Below are 23,498 nucleotides of genomic sequence, written 5' to 3' on the forward strand. Positions count from 1 at the left end.
AATAATAATAATAATAATAATGCATTTCATTTTTATCGCACTCTTCCTTCAAATTAAAACATAGTTAAAGCAACCCATAAAAAAAAAAAATAAGAATGTAATAGCTGACAATAAATTAACTCAAGGTAAAAAATGCCTTCCTGAATAAAAAGGTTTTTAGGCCAGTCTTAAAAGAGTTCAGTGTCTGAGTTGCCCTCAGGTGGTCAGGGAGACCGTTCCACAAGCGTGGCGCTGCCGAGCAAAAGGCCCGGTCGCCCACGGTGCGGAGCTTGGTGTTGGGGACCCGAAGGAGCGAGCGGCCTGTGGATCTGAGGGTGCGGGTGGAGGTTAGGGGAGTGATAAGTTCTTGTAGGTAGGGGGGTGCATGTCCGTTGATGCACTTATATGCGAGTACTAGGACCTTGTAGTTAATCCGGAATGAAACAGGGAGCCAGTGCAGTGATTGGAGAATGGGTGATATGTGGTCATATTTCCGGACTCCCCTCAGGACCCTGGCAGCGCTGTTTTGGATATATTGTAGTTTGGTGATGTTCTTGTCAGTGATCCCAGTGTAGAGTGAGTTGCAGTAGTCCAGTCTTGAGGAGATAAAGGCGTGGACGAGCTTCTCTGCATCTGACAGGGTTAAAGTGGGGCGGAGTTTGGAGATGTTTTTTAGATGATAAAAGGAGGTTTTGCACAGGAATTTTATATGGTCAGTAAAGGTCAGGTGGGGGTCAAACCGAACTCCCAGATTGGTGATTGTGGAGGAGAGGGGTATGACCTGACTGTCAAAGGTGAGATGAGTTATGGATGATGTCTGAACTTGGTGTGGAGTGCCAACAAGGAGGGCTTCAGTTTTGCTGCTGTTTAGCTGGAGAAAAATGTTATGTTAGACAGCAGTCACTGAAAATGGAAAATCATCACGATAAACTTGACTTATACTTATTCAGTGTTTTCTGTTGTGATCCACATCGTTCCATCCCTAATAATTAGCAGAATACATAAACTAATGATTAGCCACACCCACTCCCAGATACATAATAATTGCGGTCTTTCTGGAGGATTTGCCACATTCAACAGCAGCAAGGACCCCCACCCGAACTGGACTAACAAACGACCGGCTTCATACACATGTTGACCAATAGATCTCCAGGACTTTTCCAGGACGTGTAACCAAATTCCAATGACCAAACATTTTGTGAGATCTCTGTGTTTACATGAGTATAACCTTAAATGAGAGACAATCGTTTGATTAACCCTTGTGTTGCCTTAGGGTCATTTTGACCCGACTCAATATTACACCCTCCCCCCGCCTTTGGGTCATTTTGACCCATTTCAATGTTTCACCCTCCTGTTACCTTTATATTTACTAACATATTTTACCCTTTGGGTTCAATTTGACGCCAGCAATTAAAACCTCCAGAAAATTATTAGAATTAATATTGTTTTCCAAGTTTAAGTGTGAGGCACTTTATGTTTGTTTGTTGACTACCGAAAGAACACAGACATTAAACATTGAATGGGGTCAAATTAATCCTAAGGCGGGGGGAGGGTGTAATATTGATTCGGGTCAAAATGACCCTAAGGCAACACAAGGGTTAAAAGAATACATATCCTTTTCATCAAAGTGTGTAAATAAACATATAAATATAACACATTTACATGACTTTTACAAAACTTTTGGGATTCAAATTTTTTCAAGGACTTTTTTTTTTATGTTCATGACTTTTCCAGGTTTTTCATGATCGTATGAACCCTACAAACGACAGGCCGACACAAATTGTAAACACATTTTCTCATGGATGTCACCAGGCAAATGAGTTGGGGAGGGGGGTGAATAAAGTTAAATGAAGAGGAGAAGCATTTATAACCAGGGATCATCTTGTGAAGGACATTTTACAAAATGGCATAATTCAAGTCAACTCGCCCGACTCACTGCTGAGCTGTGCGATGATGGCGTTGAGCCTCCGGAACATCTCGCTGCTCTTCAGCCGCTCCTGACGTCCGACCAGCAGCAGGTTGAGCAGGAAGAGGAGGAGGAGGGCGGCGGCGTTCATGAGCTCGATGCCAGAGCTGTGGAGGAGCCAGGAGGGCAAATTATTAAGAGAAAACAATAACAAACATAAAACAATAAGATAAAACAATAACAAACATAAAACAATAACAAACAGTACAGGATGAGACACGACAACAGTATGTGTGGTAAGAAGAACACAAAATACAAACAATGCAAAGCTACAGTACAACACATTAAAAGTAATAAAAGCCATTAAAAGTAAGTAATAAAAACCATTAAAAATAAGTAATATAAACATTAAAAGTAAGTAATAAAAACCATTAAAAGTAAGTAATAAAAACATTAAACGTAAGAAATATAAACCATTAAAAGTAAGTAATAAAAACCATTAAAAATAAGTAATAAAAAACCTTAAAAATAAGTTATAAAAACCAGTAAAGGTAAGTAATAAAAACCATTTAAGGTAAGTAATAAAAACCATTAAAGGTAAGTAGTACGAGCCATAATAATTGTGCTCAGTCTGCCAGTATTGGTGAGTTATGGAAACAGTCCAGGTTGTTGACCGCTGTGGTTTCTGTAGCCGCCGAGTCATCATCTCCCTTCTGTTCATCTCAGAAGCATTTTTCCGTGAGAATAACACGGAGGGCAAAGAAGATGAGCCAGAAAAGCTCCTTGGCTTCTTCTTTCTGTTTGGCATCGTAATTTGATAGGTGGCGCTGAATGAATCTGATAGATTTTAGTCTCAGGCTAGATTTCCCTGAAAAAGAGGCGCTGCTCCAACAACGATGATGCAACTGTTGGGCAACGTCGCCTCAGACTCTTGGTGGAGGGAACCAGCCGAGCTCCACCACCTGGTGTTCTCCTCTGATGGAGACCTACGTTTGATAAATTGAAAGATGTTCCAGAACGGGTCGTTTTTTCGGGCCGAAAAGAGGACCACCTACCTGCCCCTCGGCTGGCTGCCGTGGCAACAGAGCAGTCCCAGCACCACCAGGAGAGTGAGGGCGGCTCCCGGCCAATGGAGACAGGAGTGACGGTTGCCATGGTTAAGGAAGCTGTTCACCCACCGTTCCTACGGAAAAACACGAGCACAACGACACGTGATGTAAGTCGCTGAACACCGGGCCGCGACATTTAAAGAATGATGAGGAGATGATACTAAAACAATAATCATGGCCGTCTGTGTGATGTCATGATGATGTCATGAGGAGGAATAACTTTGCAGATTTGCGTTTAGGTTTAGATTATTATTCGATCCAGGTGAAGACCACTGATATGTGTGCGTTTCTAGCCATGCAGGTGCACTTGTGCACACACACACACACACACACACACACCTGTGCGGAGGCTCGCCTGCGCTCGGGCCTCTGGTGCTGCTCCAGCAGGCTGCTGAGCTGGTCCCGCAGCTTGGCCAGCGCCTGGCCAGTGGACAGGCCCAGAGCCACAGCTTCCTCCTCCTGCAGCGACACAAGGAGAACAGAGAACAGCCTCAAGACTCAAGGAGAGGCATGAGGGATCCGGACCATAATCCACAGGCTTTGAAGACTTGGACCCAAAAGGCCATAAAGTCCAACTCCTCAGGTGACTTATCTGACATCACCTGTGAGGGCTTCAAGTGGTGTAAATATGAATGGGACATATCAGTTACGTTGACAATGTCATATCCTGCTAATTTTTTTTCAATCACCAGCAGCAGACTGGTACAAAATCTGCGTGCAGGGCATTGTTTCACACAGGAAACAATAATAATAAACTTTTATTGATAAGTCGGGCTTTTCGGTTCCATGAAGAAAGTTTGACAAGATCAATAACAATGGAGCTCCCGCCATCGTTGTGTCATTGTACAGTGTGGTACATTGTTGTACATTGTCTCATTGATGAATGATATTAGTGAGATTAGAGTTTTATAGGAGAGTTCTTATCACGTCAGGATGACTTCCTGTAGAGCGCTATCCATACCGCCCACAAGGAATCACTTATTTACAGAGCTTCTGGAGCACTTTGAACACCACACGGGCATCGACTCAGACTGTATGCAGAGCCTTGTGGAACATTGTTGTACAGTGTGGTACATTGTTGTACATTATGTTACATTATGCCTTTTCATATATTGTTTTCTTTTTTACTTAGGGACAGTGCACATTCATAAAAAACATTTCTATAAATATGTCAGAGTTAGCCAAGAGTCTATTGTTCCTCTGTAGTCCCAATTAATGAAATGCATTAATGGGAAAACTAAGCCAGAAAGTTTTTTTTAAATCACTTTGGAAGTCATGAATATTATTATATGATATATTATATGATATCATTGGTTCGCCAACCCGTCGATCGCGATCGACCGGTCGATCTCGGGAAAGTTCCCTGTCGCTCTCCAATATAAAATGGAAATAAATTCAGAAACACATTGTTCCTCATTCTCGACCATTTTCTGAAGTGTCTTCTGAAATGTTTTCTTCCTGACTGGAAGATTGACGTCAGAAAAGATCTCCGCCTGATTTTAATGAACGCCTGAAAACGGGTTCTCTTACACAGCGGCGTTGTCAGATGTGCCCCGAAAGAGGGGAATGTAGTCCACAGTGGTCCTACAGGTGGGGCGTGCCCCTCTAGTGGGGAGAAGTGGTACTACAGATGGGGCGCAGGGGAAATGCAGAAAGACCAAAGTGTTTTGATTTCATTCAATTAGAATTAGGCCAAATAAAAAGGCCTCAAGCTGTAAGTCCAGTCTGGACAGTCGTTTTCTCTCAACGCCTCAATAGGTAGATCTTGCCTGTCACGAAGGCGGAGGTCAGGGATCTTGGGCTCAAAAAGGTTGGTGACCACTGTTGTACAGTGTGGTGCATTGTTGTACATTGTGGTGCATTGTTGTACATTATGTTACATTGTGGTACATTGCTGTACATTATGTTACATTGTTGTATATTGTTGTACATTATGTTACATTGTGGTACATTGCTGTACATTATGTTACATTGTTGTACAGTGTGGTACATTGTTGTATATTGTTGTACATAATGTTACATTGTTTTACATTGTTGTACATTATGTTACATTGTTTTACATTGTTGTACATTATGTTACATTGTTGTACAGTATGGTGCATTGTTGTACATTGCTGTACATTATGTTACATTGTGGTACATTGCTGTACATTATGTTACATTGTTGTACAGTGTGGTACATTGTTGTACAGTGTGGTACATTGTTGTATATTGTTGTACATAATGTTACATTGTTTTACATTGTTGTACAGTGTGGTGCATTGTTGTGCATTGTTGTACATAATGTTTCATTGTTTTACATTGTTGTACAGTGTGGTGCATTGTTGTGCATTGTTGTACATTATGTTACATTGTTGTACAGTGTGGTACATTGTTGTATATTGTTGTACATTATGTTACATTGTTGTACATAATGTTACATTGTTGTATATTGTTGTACATTATGTTACATTGTTGTACAGTGTGGTACATTGTTGTATATTGTTGTACATTGTTGTATATTGTCGTACATTGTGGGCGATGCAAAATATCAGGAGAGCCGCTCTATGTCGAGCTGTTCGTAAAGTTTATTTAGCGCTTCATAAACTTCTGGATGTGGTCATTACGTTCTCTGGCCCTATAAATGTAAAGTAAAAGCAATTAAAGAGGGCTTTTATAGAATTGCAGTACATTTCACCATCTAATGAAATGTATTCCTATCTCCGTTCATCACGGAGCTCGTCGTCATGCAGAGCTTTAGTGGACTGCAGCAGATCCTCAAACCACCCAAACGAGGCAGATTGTGTCAATCCAAAAGGCTTTAATGCATTAATGTGCAGGTGCTGATGACATCATCTCCCTCAAATTACATTACGAAACAAAACCCAAGACAAACCGTAACTCATCTTAGATCCTCTGTGACTCCACCTGCCTCATAACACACGTTGAGGCGCCGTCCACGACTCCAGAATATTGTATAAAAGTATTACGGTGGACTCAAGAATAGAGAGAACACAATGTATTTTCACTGCTTCAATTAAGTGAATTTCTGATTATGGATAATACAGACATATTGATCCACCCACACACATATTCAAATTGCTAGTTCGATATGGGAATCTCCACATACATATAAATACACATATAGTACATGATACATAAGTGCATACAGTACATATATCCTCATGTGTATCTATTAATTCGTATCAATTATATCCTCTTTGGTTAGTTTTTATCTACTTATTGTGAAAGAGTTGAGATCATTATTTTCCCTATTAAGATCTCATTGGATGATGCATTCCATGAAGCCGACTGCCAGCCGGCACATTTAAAGACATGTAATTGGATTAATTGGGGCGATGAGGCACTTAGAATTAGCCGATACATTTTCCCAACACTTACGCATTTAACTTGTCTGATATGTCGCCATGCTTCTTGTCTAGCCCTCACAGCGGTGTTAGATGTTATTATTATGGTCTGGAATTCCTCATACGCGTTCATGATCATGTCCTACTCAGCGGAGAAAAAATAGGCTTTTCCTTCAGTTTACTTGCCTTTGTGCTGTTAGAAAATCATGGTTTCAGTGATCAATTATCCTGAGTACTGACGTCTGGTTCAACGATCCTGAGTACTAAAGTCTGGTTCAACTATCCTGAGTACTGACGTCTGGTTGGAATTACAAGATAGTTTGAGCACGGCTCAGCCTTTGAGAAACCGAGGTAGGCTGATTTCAAACATCGGGTTAATTTAAGCTGGCTAAAAGGACCTTTGACCGACTTAGTTAAACCACGTACGAGGAACAGAGCCCAGGACACGCGTACGTGATACCTCATCACAGAAACACAGCAATGCCCCAAAAGAAGACAAGGAAGAGGTTTTCTACGGTTGTTTAAGTGGATGTAAACAATGATGTATTAAAAAAACACTTTAAAATCCACAACCATCAATGGAATAAAACCATAGACTGTCTATACGAGGTGGACGTAGTCATGGTGACGTCACCCGTTGGTTTGTAGACTGAAGCTTTGAAGCCTTGAGTTCGGCGTCGCCGTGTTTGGAACAGGAACGTGGAGACGTCAGAGACGCCTCTGGTAGCGCCAGTGACCTGTCAATCACAGTAAGCCCCGCCCCTAAAGCGTGCCCTGCTTTATGGTCTGTGTGACTCTAAATGACCATCATGTAAGAAATGATGACATCATGCTGTTTAGAAGAAGACTTGAAACTAGAGACTGAGACATAAACTTATGTATTTTTATCCTTTATTGATCCCACATTGGGGAAATTCTTCTCTGCATTTGACCCATCCTTAGTTATTAAAGAGCAGTGGGCTGCAGTGAAGAGCAACTGGGGTTCAGTGTCTTGCTCAAGGACACTTCAACACAACTAATGGGAAGAGCGGGGATCAAACCGGCTACCTAAATCAAGAGAGAAAAGAGTCGTTTTCTCGTAGATTTCTATACAATCTGAGCCCCCTGGTGGTCAGTAGAGAGGATGCACGTTTTGAGACACTTTCATATGGGCTTCACGGAGGCCGTGTATATAACGGAGAAAGGGAAACACCGCATCTAATGTCGGTGGGAAAGCGACCTTTCCCACTCTCCATGCACAATGTGCATGTGTCTGCGCGTACACAAACAGTAAGACACACACAAATATGCACACACACACACACACACACACAGCTTGTGTGCTCTGCATCCCACACAGCCGAGCTATAAATATCTTCCCGTTTCCCCAGAGTAACAAAGCCTCAACAGAAACCCTCCAAACAGACGTGAACGTGCAGAGGAGAACCGGACATGCCCGGGAAGGATCTGGATGAACCTCGGCCGCTCACAGACAAACCAACAGCGGAACACCGACGTGCAAACGCCGACACCGGCATCGCTACAGTGCAGCCGGCTGACACCGCCACTCACCCGAAAGGGGGAACCGACAGGTCGCGCCGCGTTCGTTGAGCCCATGCTACACGTGAACGAGAAAGACAAACTTACACTGCTCTTCTTCCTGAAGAAGCACCCTTCTCCCATTCTCAGCACCATGGCAACCCTGCTCTGCTCTGCTCTGCATCACCGGCGCGGCGGAGGGCTTCAGGGGCAGCGTACAGCAGCGGGCCGCGCTTACGTGACGAGAATCGCTTTTCAGAGACTAGTTCTCGTAGGTGTGAACGAAGGTCCCGACTGGAGCCCCGCTCGTGTCTGCAGTCGGGAGAGAGAGAGAGAGAGCGAGATGGAGATGCTGCAGCACCTCACCCTGCGTTCCTGTCGCCCGCGGGGGGGCCGGCAGATCAACGAGACGACAGCGGCGGTGCACGCTGCCAGCTGGCCTCAGATTTAAAAGGCAGCAAGTCTGGGTGCGTCTCTGGCATCGACTGAGCCTCGTTCGGTTCAACTGGGTTCAGGCCTGGAAACTAAGCAACAAAACCCGACTGGAGAGAGAAAGGGAGGGTGGGGGGGTTTAAAGAGGGCCAGACAGTGTTTGTGTGTGTGGGCTCTTGATGCGAGGAACAATGACAACATGGCCTGTATAACCCCGGCTACGCTACGTTCCACTCTTGCCAGCTTAGCATATTTTGCACTGACGTAGAATCGAGGCGCTGCAGGCAGGAGCACCGCGTCCTGAGGACGTTAGCGTCGCGCTGGTTCCCTCGACAAAAAAAACGAAAACAATGGGATTATTTTTCTCAATCAGATTATTTCAGCAAAAATAAAAATCTGTGTCAAACAACCGTTTAAGACGCCACCACCGCCACGCTGAAGGCGGGACCGGCGTTCCCTTATTCGGCGCCTTTCTTTCATGCGACGTGTAAAAACTTGAAACTTTCCCAAGAGAGGTATTTTACTCACTGCCGTAGAATCACAGACCTGAATACAGACGCCTCACCCAAAAACCCTGTTGACAAAACCCGCTGACCTCGAGCCGAGAGAACCGGAAAGGTCAAAAAATGGATGGCTCGCGAGCTGGATTTGAAGACTTATTCCAGCAGCTCTGAAAAATTCAACCAACGCGGAGGAGACGTCGCTGTGGCTGCTCAGAACAACACTCAGGAATCACAGCAGAGGCAAATTAATGAACCCTGCAATGATCCATTTGTGCTGATCAATAAGATTTGTTTTTCTTTCTGATATACCAACAAAACAAAAAAAATCCTCACATACTGCTGGACTGTTTTGGCTTATGTAGAGAGGCATTTTCCACACACACACACACACACACAATGTATTACAGAAATACATCAACATACAACTGAAGCGTTCACCGTGTCAGTCAACACCGTCTGAAGTCATTGGTGACACCTCTCGGACCACCGTGCCCCCGTCAGCAGGAGGCGGCTCCACGGGAGTTATGCGCCGTAATCATTGCATCATTGCTTGAGCAACAGGTCAGCGGCGGCACGCTCCCGCTCCCGTGCGGTTGTGAAATGCCCTTCCAACGATGTATGGTTAACAAAAGGAGTTTGATCATTTGACCCGTTCAGGTGGGCTCGACTGAAACGACCGGAAACTGAAAGCGAGAGTGAGGCTGTATTTCACAATGTGGAGGAAAGAAAATGACAAATTATAATTACTGACTCTAGTTGTGTGTCCCGGCCGACCAGTCAAGTTGCATCCACCTTTTTACCACCAACATCTAGTCCATACATCCGTGAGTCTACAAGGACGCTTGTGCCAAATTTGAAGAATCCCCCCCCCCCCCCTAGGGATGGGAATCGAGAACCGGTTCTGTTTTAGAACCGGTTCCCAGTGAACCGATTGTTTGGGATCGTCAACCAAATTCTTTAACGGTTCTGCTAACGGTCTTCTGTAACCCTTTTTTAGTTTCTTCAGACTGCAGCAAACATGGCAACGAGGCAGAAGCGCTCTAAAGTTTGGCTCTATTTCACACGACAAAATGACAACTACGCCACTTGTAACATGTGTAAAAAGTCTATTTCGTCGAAGGGAGGAAATACAACAAATATGAAGAAGCATTTGAACACAGCGTGGAATTAAATGACAGGAACGTCATGTGTTCGATGCAGCGCTCAGCGAACGCCGGCGCTTCATCTCTTTCTGTCCAAGGTAAACTACTCAGAAGTGATCACAACCACTCACTGTGTGAAGCCATTTGCCTTTATTGTGTGGAGTCGATCAAGTTATCTTCTGTCCCTTCGTTTGAAGCACACATTTGAGCTCCGGCATTGATGTCCCATTATTGATCACTTCACGTTTGGATTGAAAGTCCAGTTTTGAGAAATGTTTGATCGTAACGGTGTTAATTATCGGAGGGCGTGTGTTATCAGCAAACGTTCGCGTTATCGTGTTAACCCATTATTAAACTGAGCATATCGATTTTTAATCCATTATTAAACTTAGCATATAGCTACGCTAGCTTAGCTATAGAATCTTCCATTTTCAGCCCCCTACATTGAGGCAGAGGTCGTGTTTGCCTCCCCTCTTAATGTGGCTTTATGTCAGCTCAGCAAATTCTGCGATTTTGTTCGTGCCATTTGTTTCATTGTGTAAACCAGCTTTCACTATATAAATAATCTCCATTGCCATCCAATTTAGCTGATGACATTCAGAGTCAGACCGGTTCAGAGGCTGGTAGTCTGTCTGGGTCACAGGCTACAGCGAGCACGTCTTGTACACCTCCTCATATCTTTGTGTTCATCCTCCACCCCATCTGAGAGAGTGTTCTCCACGGCTGGAGACACAATAAGTCCTGAGAGATCGCGTATCCTCCCGGAGAAAGCAGACATGCTTATTTTTCTGCACACAAATTGTTGATGATCCATACAATTGATGGTTGCACACTTGGTATTTGCCACTGCTAGTTTCATTTTTGGCAGCTCAGTTCATATACCCTTTAAAAAAAAAGGAAGGAGCACTGTAATTTCTAGGAACATGTTTAAATTAAACAGAATACATTTTATTTAAGTTATGTAAGTTTTATTTTAAGTTCAAGAGGAATATGTATAAATGTTTTTGGTTATTTAAAAAAATGTAAATGTGTATGTATACATACTGTATATGGTGTGTGCAGCATTATAGAAAATTATATAAAAGAAAATTAATGTAAATAAACCCGTTTGTGCTCTTTTTTTCACCCCTTGCCCAATAAGAATCGATAAGGAATCGAATCGTTAAAATCTTATCAATTCTCATCCCTACCCCAAGGCGATCCTGAGATACCACGTTCACAAGAATGGATTAATTGACTTATTTATCCGTATCTACTCTAATGATTGTCAATATTGTCAATATTTCTGATTGTACATCAACTTTTTCAGAAATAAAGCTCATTTCAGGGCAGCCTCAATTCCAGTGAACAGCTCTCCACCAGTTAGATGGCCAAACTCACCCGCTTCTTATCCTGCAGCTCCATGGCAACCGCAACCACTCAACATGCTCTGCTCCTCCACCAGCCACCGGCACCTGGCAGAGCCCGCGTCGGTGCTGCTCCGCGATGGCCGAATCCGGACGCCGCCGGGAGCTCTCGGGTCAAATCCTTTGGATCCCAATCGCCTGTGCAGGCCAAGTGGCTCGGATCGAGACCGGAGGGAGCTGGAGAAGAAAAAGGCAGGCGGGTGCGGCCTCGGTCCTCCACCTGGCAACACCTCCTGCCCTGCCTTCTCTGCCAGTGTGACAGGAGGGGGGGAGGCACGCCCACACCTGCAGGGACCAGCAGGCAACTGTGGGATTTGTGGGTACGTTTTTTTTTTGCCTTCTTTTTTGGAGGATTAATTGTTGCTCAGGTGCAGCACAGGGATCCTCTCCAGAACAAGCATGTAGAGGTCTGTGGATAAATGACAAATAACAACAATCAATTGAAAATAAAGCAGGTCGAACTGGAATTATACGCACATTGCGCAAGATTGCAAATGGTCGACATCGGTGTGTTGAACACCATCGAGGTTCAAGTTGCTTAGCTTGCTCCAGCGCGGTCACGCTGTAGGTCCATGTTGGCATAATAGATCTATAGAAAGGCAGACCAAGGCCCCCTGGATCTACTGACCCCAGGGGGCTGGACACTCACTTTGTCCCCTGGAAAACAAAACAACTAAACCTGCAGGATCTCCAGAGTCAGCGGTCTCCATTGGCCAAAGAGTTGGCAACACTCAGCCAAAACAGGAGGGGGGGGGGGCAGCCAGACAGGTGGGAGAGGGTGCACTGACCATTACTGGTCGAGGAAGATTAACCACCTTAGAGCAGACCTACCGCAGGGTCCCAGGAAGACCCACGTGCGTGCACAGACACCCAGGACCCTTGTCTCACCAGCTGGCGCGCGCGTGAGCGATACAAATACACTACCAACTAGCTAAAGTAAAAAGGTAGCGAGCTAATCCTCAACGATCTGACTGGTTTTCCCTATTGGAGAATGAAATAAATGATTTAATCATTTTAAATGATTTTTTTTAAAAATACTTATAAAAGATAAATTAACTTAGCTGACGTCAGATAGGTGGTACAAACGTTTACATTCGTAACGGCTATTCTCATATATGCCTTTTTTTGTATGTCAAATTGCTCACACCACTATAAAGTTGCGGGTTTTTTCTTTGAGAAAGACCGAGGTTCGTGACGAGAGAAGCGAAAACATGTGCGGTTACATTCGATTAAGTTAAATTGAGTTTATTTTATATAACTAGCCCAATATCACTAATTACGAATTTGCCTCAGAGGACATCAGAGGTCTAAAATGACAGCTCGCGCTGCCCCCGGTGTAACATTACACCGGGCAGCACGTCTTTAACGGTATTGCTTTATCCTAAACGTTACGTTGGGAGCCATGTTTATGTCGAAAGGAAGGTAGCGGTGCAAAATCAAATGATCGTGAAGGAGTTTATGTTAGCTCCATACATCCGACGTCCCTGTTGTCGATATGCTAACACGTGAGGCTTCGCCCTCACTGCACACACGCTGTTGCAATATTCACCAAAACAACACAGCCCGTCGGTGTAGAGTCCTAGTCTGCGCACTCACCTCGTAGTTTGCGGGTCTTTATTGATTTATTGTTTTTGAAATATGTCTTTCTATCAAATACGAGTGCACTTCTGAGCCTTTACTGTACAGCAGCAGCAGCCATGTTGGGGAACGTTCCGCCGTGAGCAGGCGATACCGTGTCGTCATTGGACAGTGCTGGGGTTCTCTGTCCTTCTGATTGGTTAAAACTAGAGTGGGCGGGGCTACACGGCCGGAGATTGTTTACAGTTCTATTTTGAAATAGGAAACCTCAGATCTTTACTGAGGAGCAGCTTCTGATATTGTGCCGCTCGAAGTAATTCAGAATATTGAGTTGATATATTGATGACAACAATAACTGAATGAAGTTGTGCAAATATATATATATATATATATATATGTAATCACTGTAACTATAACAAAAGTTTATTACAAAGGTTTATGGGTTCCATGTTAGACACCAGGAAGTAAGCGCTACGTTTTTTAGGCCCGTCTACTCATCAGCCTTTTCATATTTAGGTTGCAATGTTTCGGGGAGTTATTAACACTTTACAACGTACAACATGTTGAAACATTTCAGAGTTTTTAACCTTTTACAACGTACTACATGTTGCAACGTTTCAGAGTTATTAACCTTTTACAACGTTCAACATGTTGCAATATTTCAGAGTTATTAACCTTTTACAACGTACAGCATGTTACAATGTTTCAGAGTTATTAACCTTTTACAACGTACTACATGTTGCAACGTTTCAGAGTTATTAACCTTTTACAACGTACTACATGTTGCAACGTTTCAGAGTTATTAACCTTTTACAACGTGCAACATGTTGCAATATTTCAGAGTTATTAACCTTTTACAACGTACAGCATGTTGCAATGTTTCAGAGTTATTAACCTTTTACAACGTGCAACATGTTGCAATATTTCAGAGTTTTTAACCTTTTACAACGTACTACATGTTGCAACGTTTCAGAGTTATTAACCTTTTACAGCATACTACATAGAGCAACGTTTCATCCTAATGTCCCTTTTCGACTGAATGAAACAATGCAAGGAAACCTGAGTGGATGTATTAAAATAATTTGGAGAACAAAACATGTTTTTTTATGATACTTTTTAAAGTACTTTTTATTTTATTCAACTGAAGTCTGAATACTCCCTCCACCACGGCTTACATGTGTTAATACTGGATACATTTACAGGAAGTTAAGAGCTGTGGTAGGCAGTTCAGTTTCTAACCGGATTCACTGTCTGCTCTTTAACAGCAAGTTAAATTGTGTGAGAGACGTCCTCAGCAAACTAGAGGAAGGCAGAAGAAGGTGTGAATGTGCAAGTATCCGTGACATGCAACTCGTTGCAAAGTCAACATCATCAGCGTAGAGCTGAATATACGGTAATAACAACGTTTAACCATCAAACTGTCTCGCCTCCACTTCTATGGAGGACTCAAAATGACTTAAGTATAAATAAATAAATGCATGAATAAATATGGGAATAAATAAATAAATGCTTAAATAAATGTATAAATAAATAAATAAATGCTTAAATAAATGTATAAATAAATAAATGTAGAAATAAATGTAGAAATAAATAAATAAATACAGGAATGAATACATGTAAGTTATAAATCAACAGGACATCATTAAATAAATATATTTCTACATTTCTGTATTTCTTCATTTATTTATTTCTCTATTTATGTGTCCACACGTATTTCTTCATTTATTTATGTGTGACATTTACGTGTCCGTATATTCAAATGAGCTGGGCGGTCCGAACCTCTGTCTAAAGCATGATTGGTCACAGGAGTGTGATGCACCTGGTGTGTTGTGCTCTACTATTTCTGCCTGGCACATGATGCTGAAGTTTGCTCGCTCAGCTCACCGTTAGCAGAAGTTAGCCTAGACAGCTTTTTGACTTCAGCCGTTTATCAATTCCAAGTACACTGAGTACAGACTCGTGTTCTTTTGGAGTCTGGTCTCGGGAGTCTGGTCTTGGTAGTCCAGACTCTCGAGGACGCAGGACAGTCTTTCTGGTCGTGTGACGTCACCACATCAACTGTTCTTGTTCATGAATTTACTCCAATTATTCACTGTAAAATACTTTACAGTGGAGTAGAATGTGTTGCGGTGTTCACTGTCGTTTGGCGTATACTCCGCCCACAGTAGCCTGGTACTTGTTCCCGAATAAACGGTAATAACTATAAAACGTCTCGTAGCTTTCCATCCTGACCCAGGGTCGCTACAATATGAAGTTATGAATCTCAGTCAAATTGACGTAACGTTATCTTTTAATAAATAATAAACTCGTTGTGCTCTTTAGATCCTCCAAAACCTAATTATATCTCATGTTTAGCCGCTACGGAGACGTCAGAGCCAGCAGAGCATTTCAAAAAGTCCTGCCGAGATCAGGCTGCTCTCGGCGGCCACACAGCGCGCTGACCGCCCGGAGCTCAGTCAGGCATGAAAACGGGTCAGGGGTGAAAAAGGTGAGATGGATAGGCGCGCGCGCGGGGGGGGGGGGGGGGGGGTGACTTCCACGAACATCGATGTCGGACGTTGTATGATAATCTATAGTTCCTCCATTCTGACACCAAGTCAGTGGGCCCTATAATAATAGTAATATTGTGTATAATATGGTCATTTATGAACCAACTTCCTTTTTTTTTTAGCGTGAACAAGTCTTCAAGTCTTGTGCTCTGCTGAGCCTCGAGTCTGTTCCTTGAGTCTGTTCCTCGAGTCTGTCCTGCCTCTACCTGGTTGTCACGATCTTCTATACCAGGGGTGTCAAACTCATTTTCACCGAGGGCCACATCCGCCTCATGGCTGCCCTCAAAGGGCCGGTTGTCACCAACACGGTATAATTCTAACTTCTCCAGAACATATTGTTAAATAACTGTCTTTGCATTTGTTTATTGTTTATTTAGGTTTACTTATATAAATGTATAACTATATATGCAAATGTATTTAATATTATAAAATACATCTATTTAATTTCATTATATTTATTTTAACCCACATTACTTTATCAAAGATCAAACAAACATTATTACATTAACATTGTTAAAAGCTTTGTCACAGTTGAGACAGGTGGTTCTCCACTGGTCTGGGTAGTGGTTCTCCACTGGTCTGGGCAGTGGTTCTCTCCTGGTCTGGCTTTGGGATGCACTATCACCCCTGCATGACAAGCTGAGACCTAAATCGAGGGACATTTTTAACTTCTCAAATGTATTTAACGAAAAGATGGTGCAGTTTGAACCTGAGTTCAGAATATCACAGTATGCACAACACAACTATTAATATACTCGTAATATTCCCTTTTACAGTCAATTATGAACCAACAAGTCAATCTTAAGGACACAAGAATGCCGTCGCGGGCCACATAAAATGACGTGGCGGGCCACATTTGGCCCGCGGGCCATGAGTTTGACACTATGTTCTAATCTATGCCATACCTGCCATAAATATCATGATACAATACCATAAAACAGTATACCATAAATACGATACTGGTATATTTATCTATAATAGTAATAAATAAAATATCTGTATGGTTCACTTTTTACCAACTTTTTCAACACTTAAATGGCAGTAATATTAGTATTAGCCTATAAAATATGAATGAAACTACATGGTTCCATCATAGCATTGATTATCACTATGAGGCCGTTAGTCTGTATCTGACCAGATGATACAGAGTTCATCAGGATGAGCAGCTGTAGAGTTACAGAACTTTACAGACTGAACTTAAACATTTCACTTCTGGCATCTTTTTTTTTTTTTTTTTTAAAGCCGAAAATTCCGCCACTTAACGTCCCTCGCTGCGCAGTGTGCGCAGACAGCTCGAAAACGGAGCAGCGCGTGCACTCTGATCCTGCGCTCTTTTAATGAAGTATCGATACTAAAAATATGCTAAATCACATCGTGTTTAACGTACGGGTACTTTGTTAGCATCGCTACACCGTGCAGCGTGACAACAGCAGATGTAGCGGACCAACATTCAAGCTAACCTAAACCACCATACGCTGAAGACATCTTGACGCTGATTGGCCGAGACGCGACACGTCCCATCAAAGATGTTTTATTGCGAAGAGCACCACTCCACATTTTCTCCGTGTCCCACTCCAATCTCATAAACGCCGGGCCGTAATTGACCCCCTACCCCAAAACAAAAACTCTTCGGATCTACACGATTCACGTAAGTCACCTATTTTGGTTTCAAAACGGCGAATTTCGCCGAAAGGTGAGGGATTCTCATGCCTGTCAGTGGTCCCGCGAGCAGTACCTCAAATCTCCGTCGCATATCCTTATTAGGCTGAATCTCGATAAACCGACCACAGATTTGATGCTTAAACTACCAACTTCTCGACTGAAAACATCCTTAAATTAAAGCTGCAAGCAGCGTCGAACGGGTCCTCGCTCACCCGTGCCGGTCAGGGGAGCCGGCGGGACGCCGGCCCGCTCGGCCGAGGACCCGGGCGCACCGGTCGAACTCGACTCGGGCCGCGACTTGTAACGAGCGCGACAAGTTTGGGGCGGATTCGACAAAGTCCAGTTCAGCCACTAGGTGGCGCTTTAACTACGTGAACATATTCATGCGTCACGTGTCCCTACGTGAAGTATAGACCACGTCATGTAAATTCAATGTAAAAAAAAAAAGTGATGAAAAAAAGCTGTCTTGTCTTGGAATCGAACACACATCTCCAGGTGTCCTGACCAACACTTATCATGGTGAGCTATGAGCCAGCTGGATTTTGGCCAGCCGTAGGCGCTCACATTATTTTGGGCAGAAAAATTTGGGGCGGACTGAAGGAAGTCCAGTTGAGCCACTAGGTGGCGCTTTGAGTCTGTGAACATATCCATGCATCATATGTCTCTAAGTGAAGTGTAGAAAAAACCCTGATAACATTATTTTTGCCTTAGCCTGGAATCAAAAACAGGTCTCTGTGTCACTAGGCAAGCACCTATTGCTCTGTACCACTGATTAGATGTAATTGCATCAGCTGTAGGGGGTAAGTTCTGTGCTTGGACCAATTTTATTTACCTTATACATGCTTCCTTTGGGCAATATTATCAGGAAACATTCCATAAACTTTCATTGTTATGCAGATGATACTCAACTATATCTATCGATAAAACCAGAGGAGAGCAACCAACTCTGTAAAATTCAAGCATGTCTTAAAGACATAAAAACATGGATGACCTGCAACTTCTTGATGTTAAACTCAGACAAAACCGAAGTAATTTTAATCGGCCCTGAGCGCCTCAGAGATCAATTATCTGGTGATGTGGTTTCTGTAGACGGCATTGCCCTGGCATCCAACACCACTGTAAAGAATCTTGGCGTTATCTTTGATCGGGACTTGTCCTTTAACTCCCACGTAAAGCAAATCTCAAGGACCGCATTCTTTCATCTACGTAATATTTCAAAAATCAGGCACATCTTGTCTCAAAAAGATGCAGAAAAATTGCTTCACGCGTTACTTGAGACTGGATTACTGCAACTCCTTATTATCAGGCTGCTCTAATAAGTCTCTTAGGTCCCTCCAGTTGATCCAGAATGCTGCAGCTCGTGTTCTCACTCAAACTAAGAAAAGAGATCACATCACTCCTGCACTAGCTGCTCTGCACTGGCTCCCAGTAAAATCAAGAATCACTTTTAAAATTCTTCTCTTAACCTACAAAGTCTTGATTGGTGATGCACCATCATATCTTAAGGAGCTTGTAGTACCATATTGCCCCACTAGAGAGCTACGCTCACTAAATGAGGGACTACTTGTAGTTCCTAGAGTCTTAAAAAGTAGAATGGGAGCTAGAGCCTTTAGTTATCAAGCTCCTCTTCTATGGAACCAGCTTCCACCTTCAGTCCGGGAGGCAGACACAGTCACCTCATTTAAGAGTCGACTTAAGACTTTCCTCTTTGACAGAGCTTATAGTTAGGGCTGAATCAGGTTGCCCTGGTCCAGCCCCTTGATATGCTGCTATAGGCTTATAGCTGCCGGGGGACGTTTTAGGATGCACTGAGTACCTATCTCCTCTTTTTTCTCTCCTTAAGGATGAATTTTCATCTCTCAATCACACGTTACTAATTCTGCTTTCTCCCCGGAGTCCTTTTGACTTCACGTCTCATGGGGTCATCGGACCCTATGAGACGACATAGATCCTATCTGCCTGATGGATCATCGAGGTCTGGGTCGTGGAATTCCTGCTCCTGACTACGCCACTGTCCTGTTGAGACTCCGCCCACTCCTCCTCCCCACCACCATCTGCCTGATGGATCGTGGAGGTCTCCATCGTGGAATATGCCTACTATGAACTATTCATACACTCTGTCATATTCATTGAATGTATTTTAACTCTAAATCTGTCCTTCTGTACACATTACATCTATTGCACCTGTCCATCCTGGAGAGGGATCCTCCTCTGTTGCTCTCCTGAAGGTTTCTTCCCTTTTTTTCCCCCTGAAGGGTTATTTGGGAGTTTTTCCTGGTCCGATGTGAGGTTTTGGGGCAGGGATGTCTATGTGTACAGATTGTAAAGCAATCTGAGACAAATTTGTAATTTGTGAAATTGGGCTATACAAATAAACTGAATTGAATTGAATTAAGATTATCGTGAAAGTGAATAAATTATGGTTATTTTACTTCTCAATAGGTGATCAATAGGTGTTCCTCGAAGAAATGTGCTTGTTTCTTCGTGTGAATGTGTTCAGGCCTTGACTGGCATCACACTTGATTTTTTGGGGAAGTATTGGATGAGTTTAAGCAATAGTTTTTAACATAAAGAAATCACAGAAAGTACACAATTATTGGCAGTAAAAAAACGTCAATTTCCTACCGACGAATAGTTCGTTTTTTTCACAGTGTTCATTGTTCAAGTCTTGAGATTCTATAAAACTTATTTTGAGCCGATTCTGTTGGCGTTTTGTGGGAGAAATCCTCCGAGGTGTAAAAGTGGAAAATGGCCAAATCAAGCAAAAAACGCCCAAAAAACGCCCAAAACGGCCAACTTTGGTGAATTATTGTAGCGCCCCCTACGGTTCAAATTGCACGAAATTTGCGGTGAATGTTTCAGGCTCCATTCTGCACATATCCTGAAAGTCTGTTAGTGTTGAAGTTATGAGCATTACAAAATAGGACACGCCCCTAAAATGTTCGTTGGGCCATAGATACTTACCACAATAATATATTAGAAAAAAGATGATAGATCTTAGATGATATAGCTTCCATAATCATTATCTCCAATGGGTTTGGTATGAATTGGACCCCGCATGTCGGAGCAAACGCCTCTGATGTGTTTTTCACAAAATAAAATATGGTGGAAAATTTAAGTAGGCGGAGCTTAGGGTCCTGAGAGGCTTTTTTGTAGAGTAGGTCCAAGTGGACTTGGGGAAAAGAACACTAGTCATTTGAACATACTGGGTGAGGGGCGTCGCCAGTCAAACTTCCAGGTGGCGCTAGAGAGCAATTTTTGAAAGCCGAATTTCGAGGTCGGTGTCATCCGTCTATTTTCACCAAGCCTGACAAGCTTGCAAAATTTGGTGAGTTTTGGGATATGATACATACCCCCAATATGCCCCCAATGTTCAAAAATAAAAATCCAGAAGAATAATAATACCCCTAACAATTTCAATAGGGTCTGTCCGAGAGGACCCTAATTACATTCCGTGACTCAACAACAGTAGTATTTAGAATATACAGACAAGAATGCATAATACATGCTGTTCGTCTACAGGTCCATGTGCTAGGGATCGATTACTTCTGTCTTGCTCCCTGATTTGACCAATCCTGTTCAACAATGAGGTTCGGACCGCCCCAGCTCATTTTAATATACGGACACATAAATGTCACACATAAATAAATGAAGAAATACGTGTGGACACATAAATAGAGAAATAAATAAATGAAGAAATACAGAAATGTAGAAATATATTTATTTAATGATGTCCTGTTGATTTATAACTTATATTGATTCATTCCTGTATTTATTTATTTATTTATACATTTATTTAAGCATTTATTTATACATTTATTTATTCATTTATACATTTATTTAAGCATTTATTTATTTATACATTTATTTAAGCATTTATTTATTTATTTATACTTAAGTCATTTTGAGTCCTCCATACACTTCTGTCATTATCAGAAATGTAATAAATGTGTATGCCCCCCCACACACACATATACCATTCTGATCTAATATTTTTGTTTTTGTTTATTTTTTTCACGTTATTAACATTTCTGTGGTCCTTTATTAACATTTATTTAAAATGTGGACCTATTAACTGCTTTAATAGTAAAAAGAATCACACATCGCCCTGCTGACACACACCGCTATTATTCTAATAATTCTAATAAAAATAATAATAGTAATAATAATAATTGATATGTATATGTAGTGATTTGTGATTTTGAGTTATACTAAATAAATAAATATAAATTGCCGTACTTACATTATTAAAACATGGAAATATAATAATAATAATAATAATATATTTATTTTATAAGGCGCCTTTCAAGGCACTCAAGGTCGCCGTACAACACATTAAAAACAGTTACAGTTAAAACCCCATAATGGAGTTTTTCGCTTTTAGCGACCCCTTCAGTTTTGGAGGTATTTAACGTTTACGTCAGTGTCGTAAATACCCAGTTACGATAGATGCAACCTCGCATACACTTGTATTGATGACCAGACGAAGTCAGAAACCAAGAAATGATGTCAACCGATAAGGTAAGAATATTCAAAGATTTTACATAAATATGACTGCATAGTTTTATTCATTGTAATATCGGAGATGAATGCTAACATAACCAAAAGAATGACAACATTTAGTTTTGATGAAATACCGATTGCGTTTTCAGCCTATATACGTTGTTTTCTAAATGTTTGAATGTGGAGTACGTGTGATCGAATACAATATTGTTGACAACACCAAAAAGCTACATATTCATAATTTACATTGGAACGTGTAATTCATTACAAGAGACTTCGCTTGCGTCGCCCTTATACTGTAGCTGCGAGCGTCGAGTGGCACTATATGACATTACGTAATCACTGCCAGAAAGCAGGTAGAAGTACATCCGCCCCGGATCGGGCGGCCCCAGAATCCTACATAGCGGAGTTATTTCCCCACAGACCCCCGATGGCAATAGCGGAGGCGCAAATCGTCATATTAAAAGTCATTGTAGCGGCACAATTTTTTTCAAGCTGTTATTTTAAGGTACAATTGTTGCATCATGTTACTTTAAGACAACCGGAGAGCAGCGGCAGCTAAACGCGCCAGCGTTCACTCCCGGAAGAGACGTAAAGGATGAAAGATTACAGCACAACATGAGGAGAGAGAGGAGAGAAAAACAACCCGCAGACTGCGCTCCTATAGGAGTACAGTGTGGGAGCAGGAACACACACCTCAGCACATAAGCACATACATTTAAACATGACTTGCAACAGGAAACAGGCGAAGGCGTGGGATGGGGGGTGAGGGTAGTGAATGCGTAGTCAGCGCCAAATCCAAACAGCAGAAATCCTGTTATCATAGTTCCGAATAGGTAGATGTCTTCAACGTCCTCCACGGTAAGGGCCGCTCGGAACACAACACGCCAACGCTCCCACGCGTCCATCGTGTAACCAGCTGCCAACGTCCCGGCAGGACGGGCAGGTTCCCCGAACCCGAGCTTCTCGTCGAGAAGATGGTGTTAATAGCGTTGAGAGTCCAGTTGATCAAATCCATGGTTTTTAGTTCGAAGAGCGATGCGGAGAGAGTCTCTCGAGTATAGGACAAGACAATACATGACGATAGGAGCCAAGCAGGGGAGGTCAGGGGGAGGAGAGGGAGAGAAAAATGCGACCGCCTTCGGAGAAAGCCAAACGAGAATATAAGTCGTGAACCATTAATAAATAATAGCTTAGTCTAGTAGTCGTACACTTAATTGTGAGAGCCTTGCCGCCATGCAAGCACACACACTTACACAAACACACAGACACACTTTCTCTCTCTCTCTCCCTCTCTCCTTCAGTTCTGCGTCCTCCCTGCAGTCAGAACTGAGGGTCCGGTGGCCCTGCTACCGCCACAATGTAACTTTACTCCATCGTATCGATCGATACCCGTCCCCGCGTCCCCCCCGAGGCCGGTCCTGCTGTCCAACTCTCCAAAGATGAGCGTTCCTCATGGGTGTGTGGGGGATCTGATGAACGACTCAAGTTACATAATGCAACATCCACGTTATGGATTCATCATGATAGATTCATTTGTGTTCTGACTGCACAGATAATACACTTTTTATAAAAGAAAGGGAACTCAATCAGGGACAGATTTATAGGACTGGACTTTGTGTTACTTCTCAGTGACTGAAGTCTTTCTCTCAACGTGGTCCAGGACAAACCTTATTTCTTCACATTAGAATGGTTACATGATGGAATTTTTGACATATTTCTACCCGTATTGTTGCAAATAACTGCACGTTTTCTATTCCAAATATTATTCTTTTCTTTTTTTTAATCATCTCTGTATTTGTGCACTTTCTCCACAGCGTATTCACTCTGGTCACTTCGGCCCAGACGTCAAGCCGACATGAGA

The 23,498-nt window shown here is 42.5% G+C and overlaps 1 protein-coding gene across 2 annotated transcripts in view; it reads right to left on the reverse strand.

The window, feature by feature from the left end:
- tmem94 (transmembrane protein 94) overlaps positions 1-13,014 on the reverse strand; it is a 34,555-nt gene extending 21,541 nt beyond the window's left edge. For both annotated transcript variants that reach the window (XM_056429035.1, XM_056429034.1), the window contains exons 1-5: positions 12,939-13,014; positions 11,317-11,751; positions 3,334-3,453; positions 2,941-3,068; positions 1,916-2,052 (exon numbers count right to left, since the gene is read on the reverse strand). In XM_056429035.1, coding sequence (XP_056285010.1) covers positions 1,916-2,052; positions 2,941-3,068; positions 3,334-3,453; positions 11,317-11,340 — 409 coding nt within the window. In that variant the 5' untranslated portion in view covers positions 11,341-11,751; positions 12,939-13,014. The remainder of the gene's footprint in view (positions 1-1,915; positions 2,053-2,940; positions 3,069-3,333; positions 3,454-11,316; positions 11,752-12,938) is intronic.
- Positions 13,015-23,498: the final 10,484 nt, after the last annotated feature.

The sequence above is a fragment of the Pseudoliparis swirei genome, chromosome 13, assembly GCF_029220125.1.
Source record: "Pseudoliparis swirei isolate HS2019 ecotype Mariana Trench chromosome 13, NWPU_hadal_v1, whole genome shotgun sequence".
Taxonomy (NCBI): domain Eukaryota; kingdom Metazoa; phylum Chordata; class Actinopteri; order Perciformes; family Liparidae; genus Pseudoliparis; species Pseudoliparis swirei.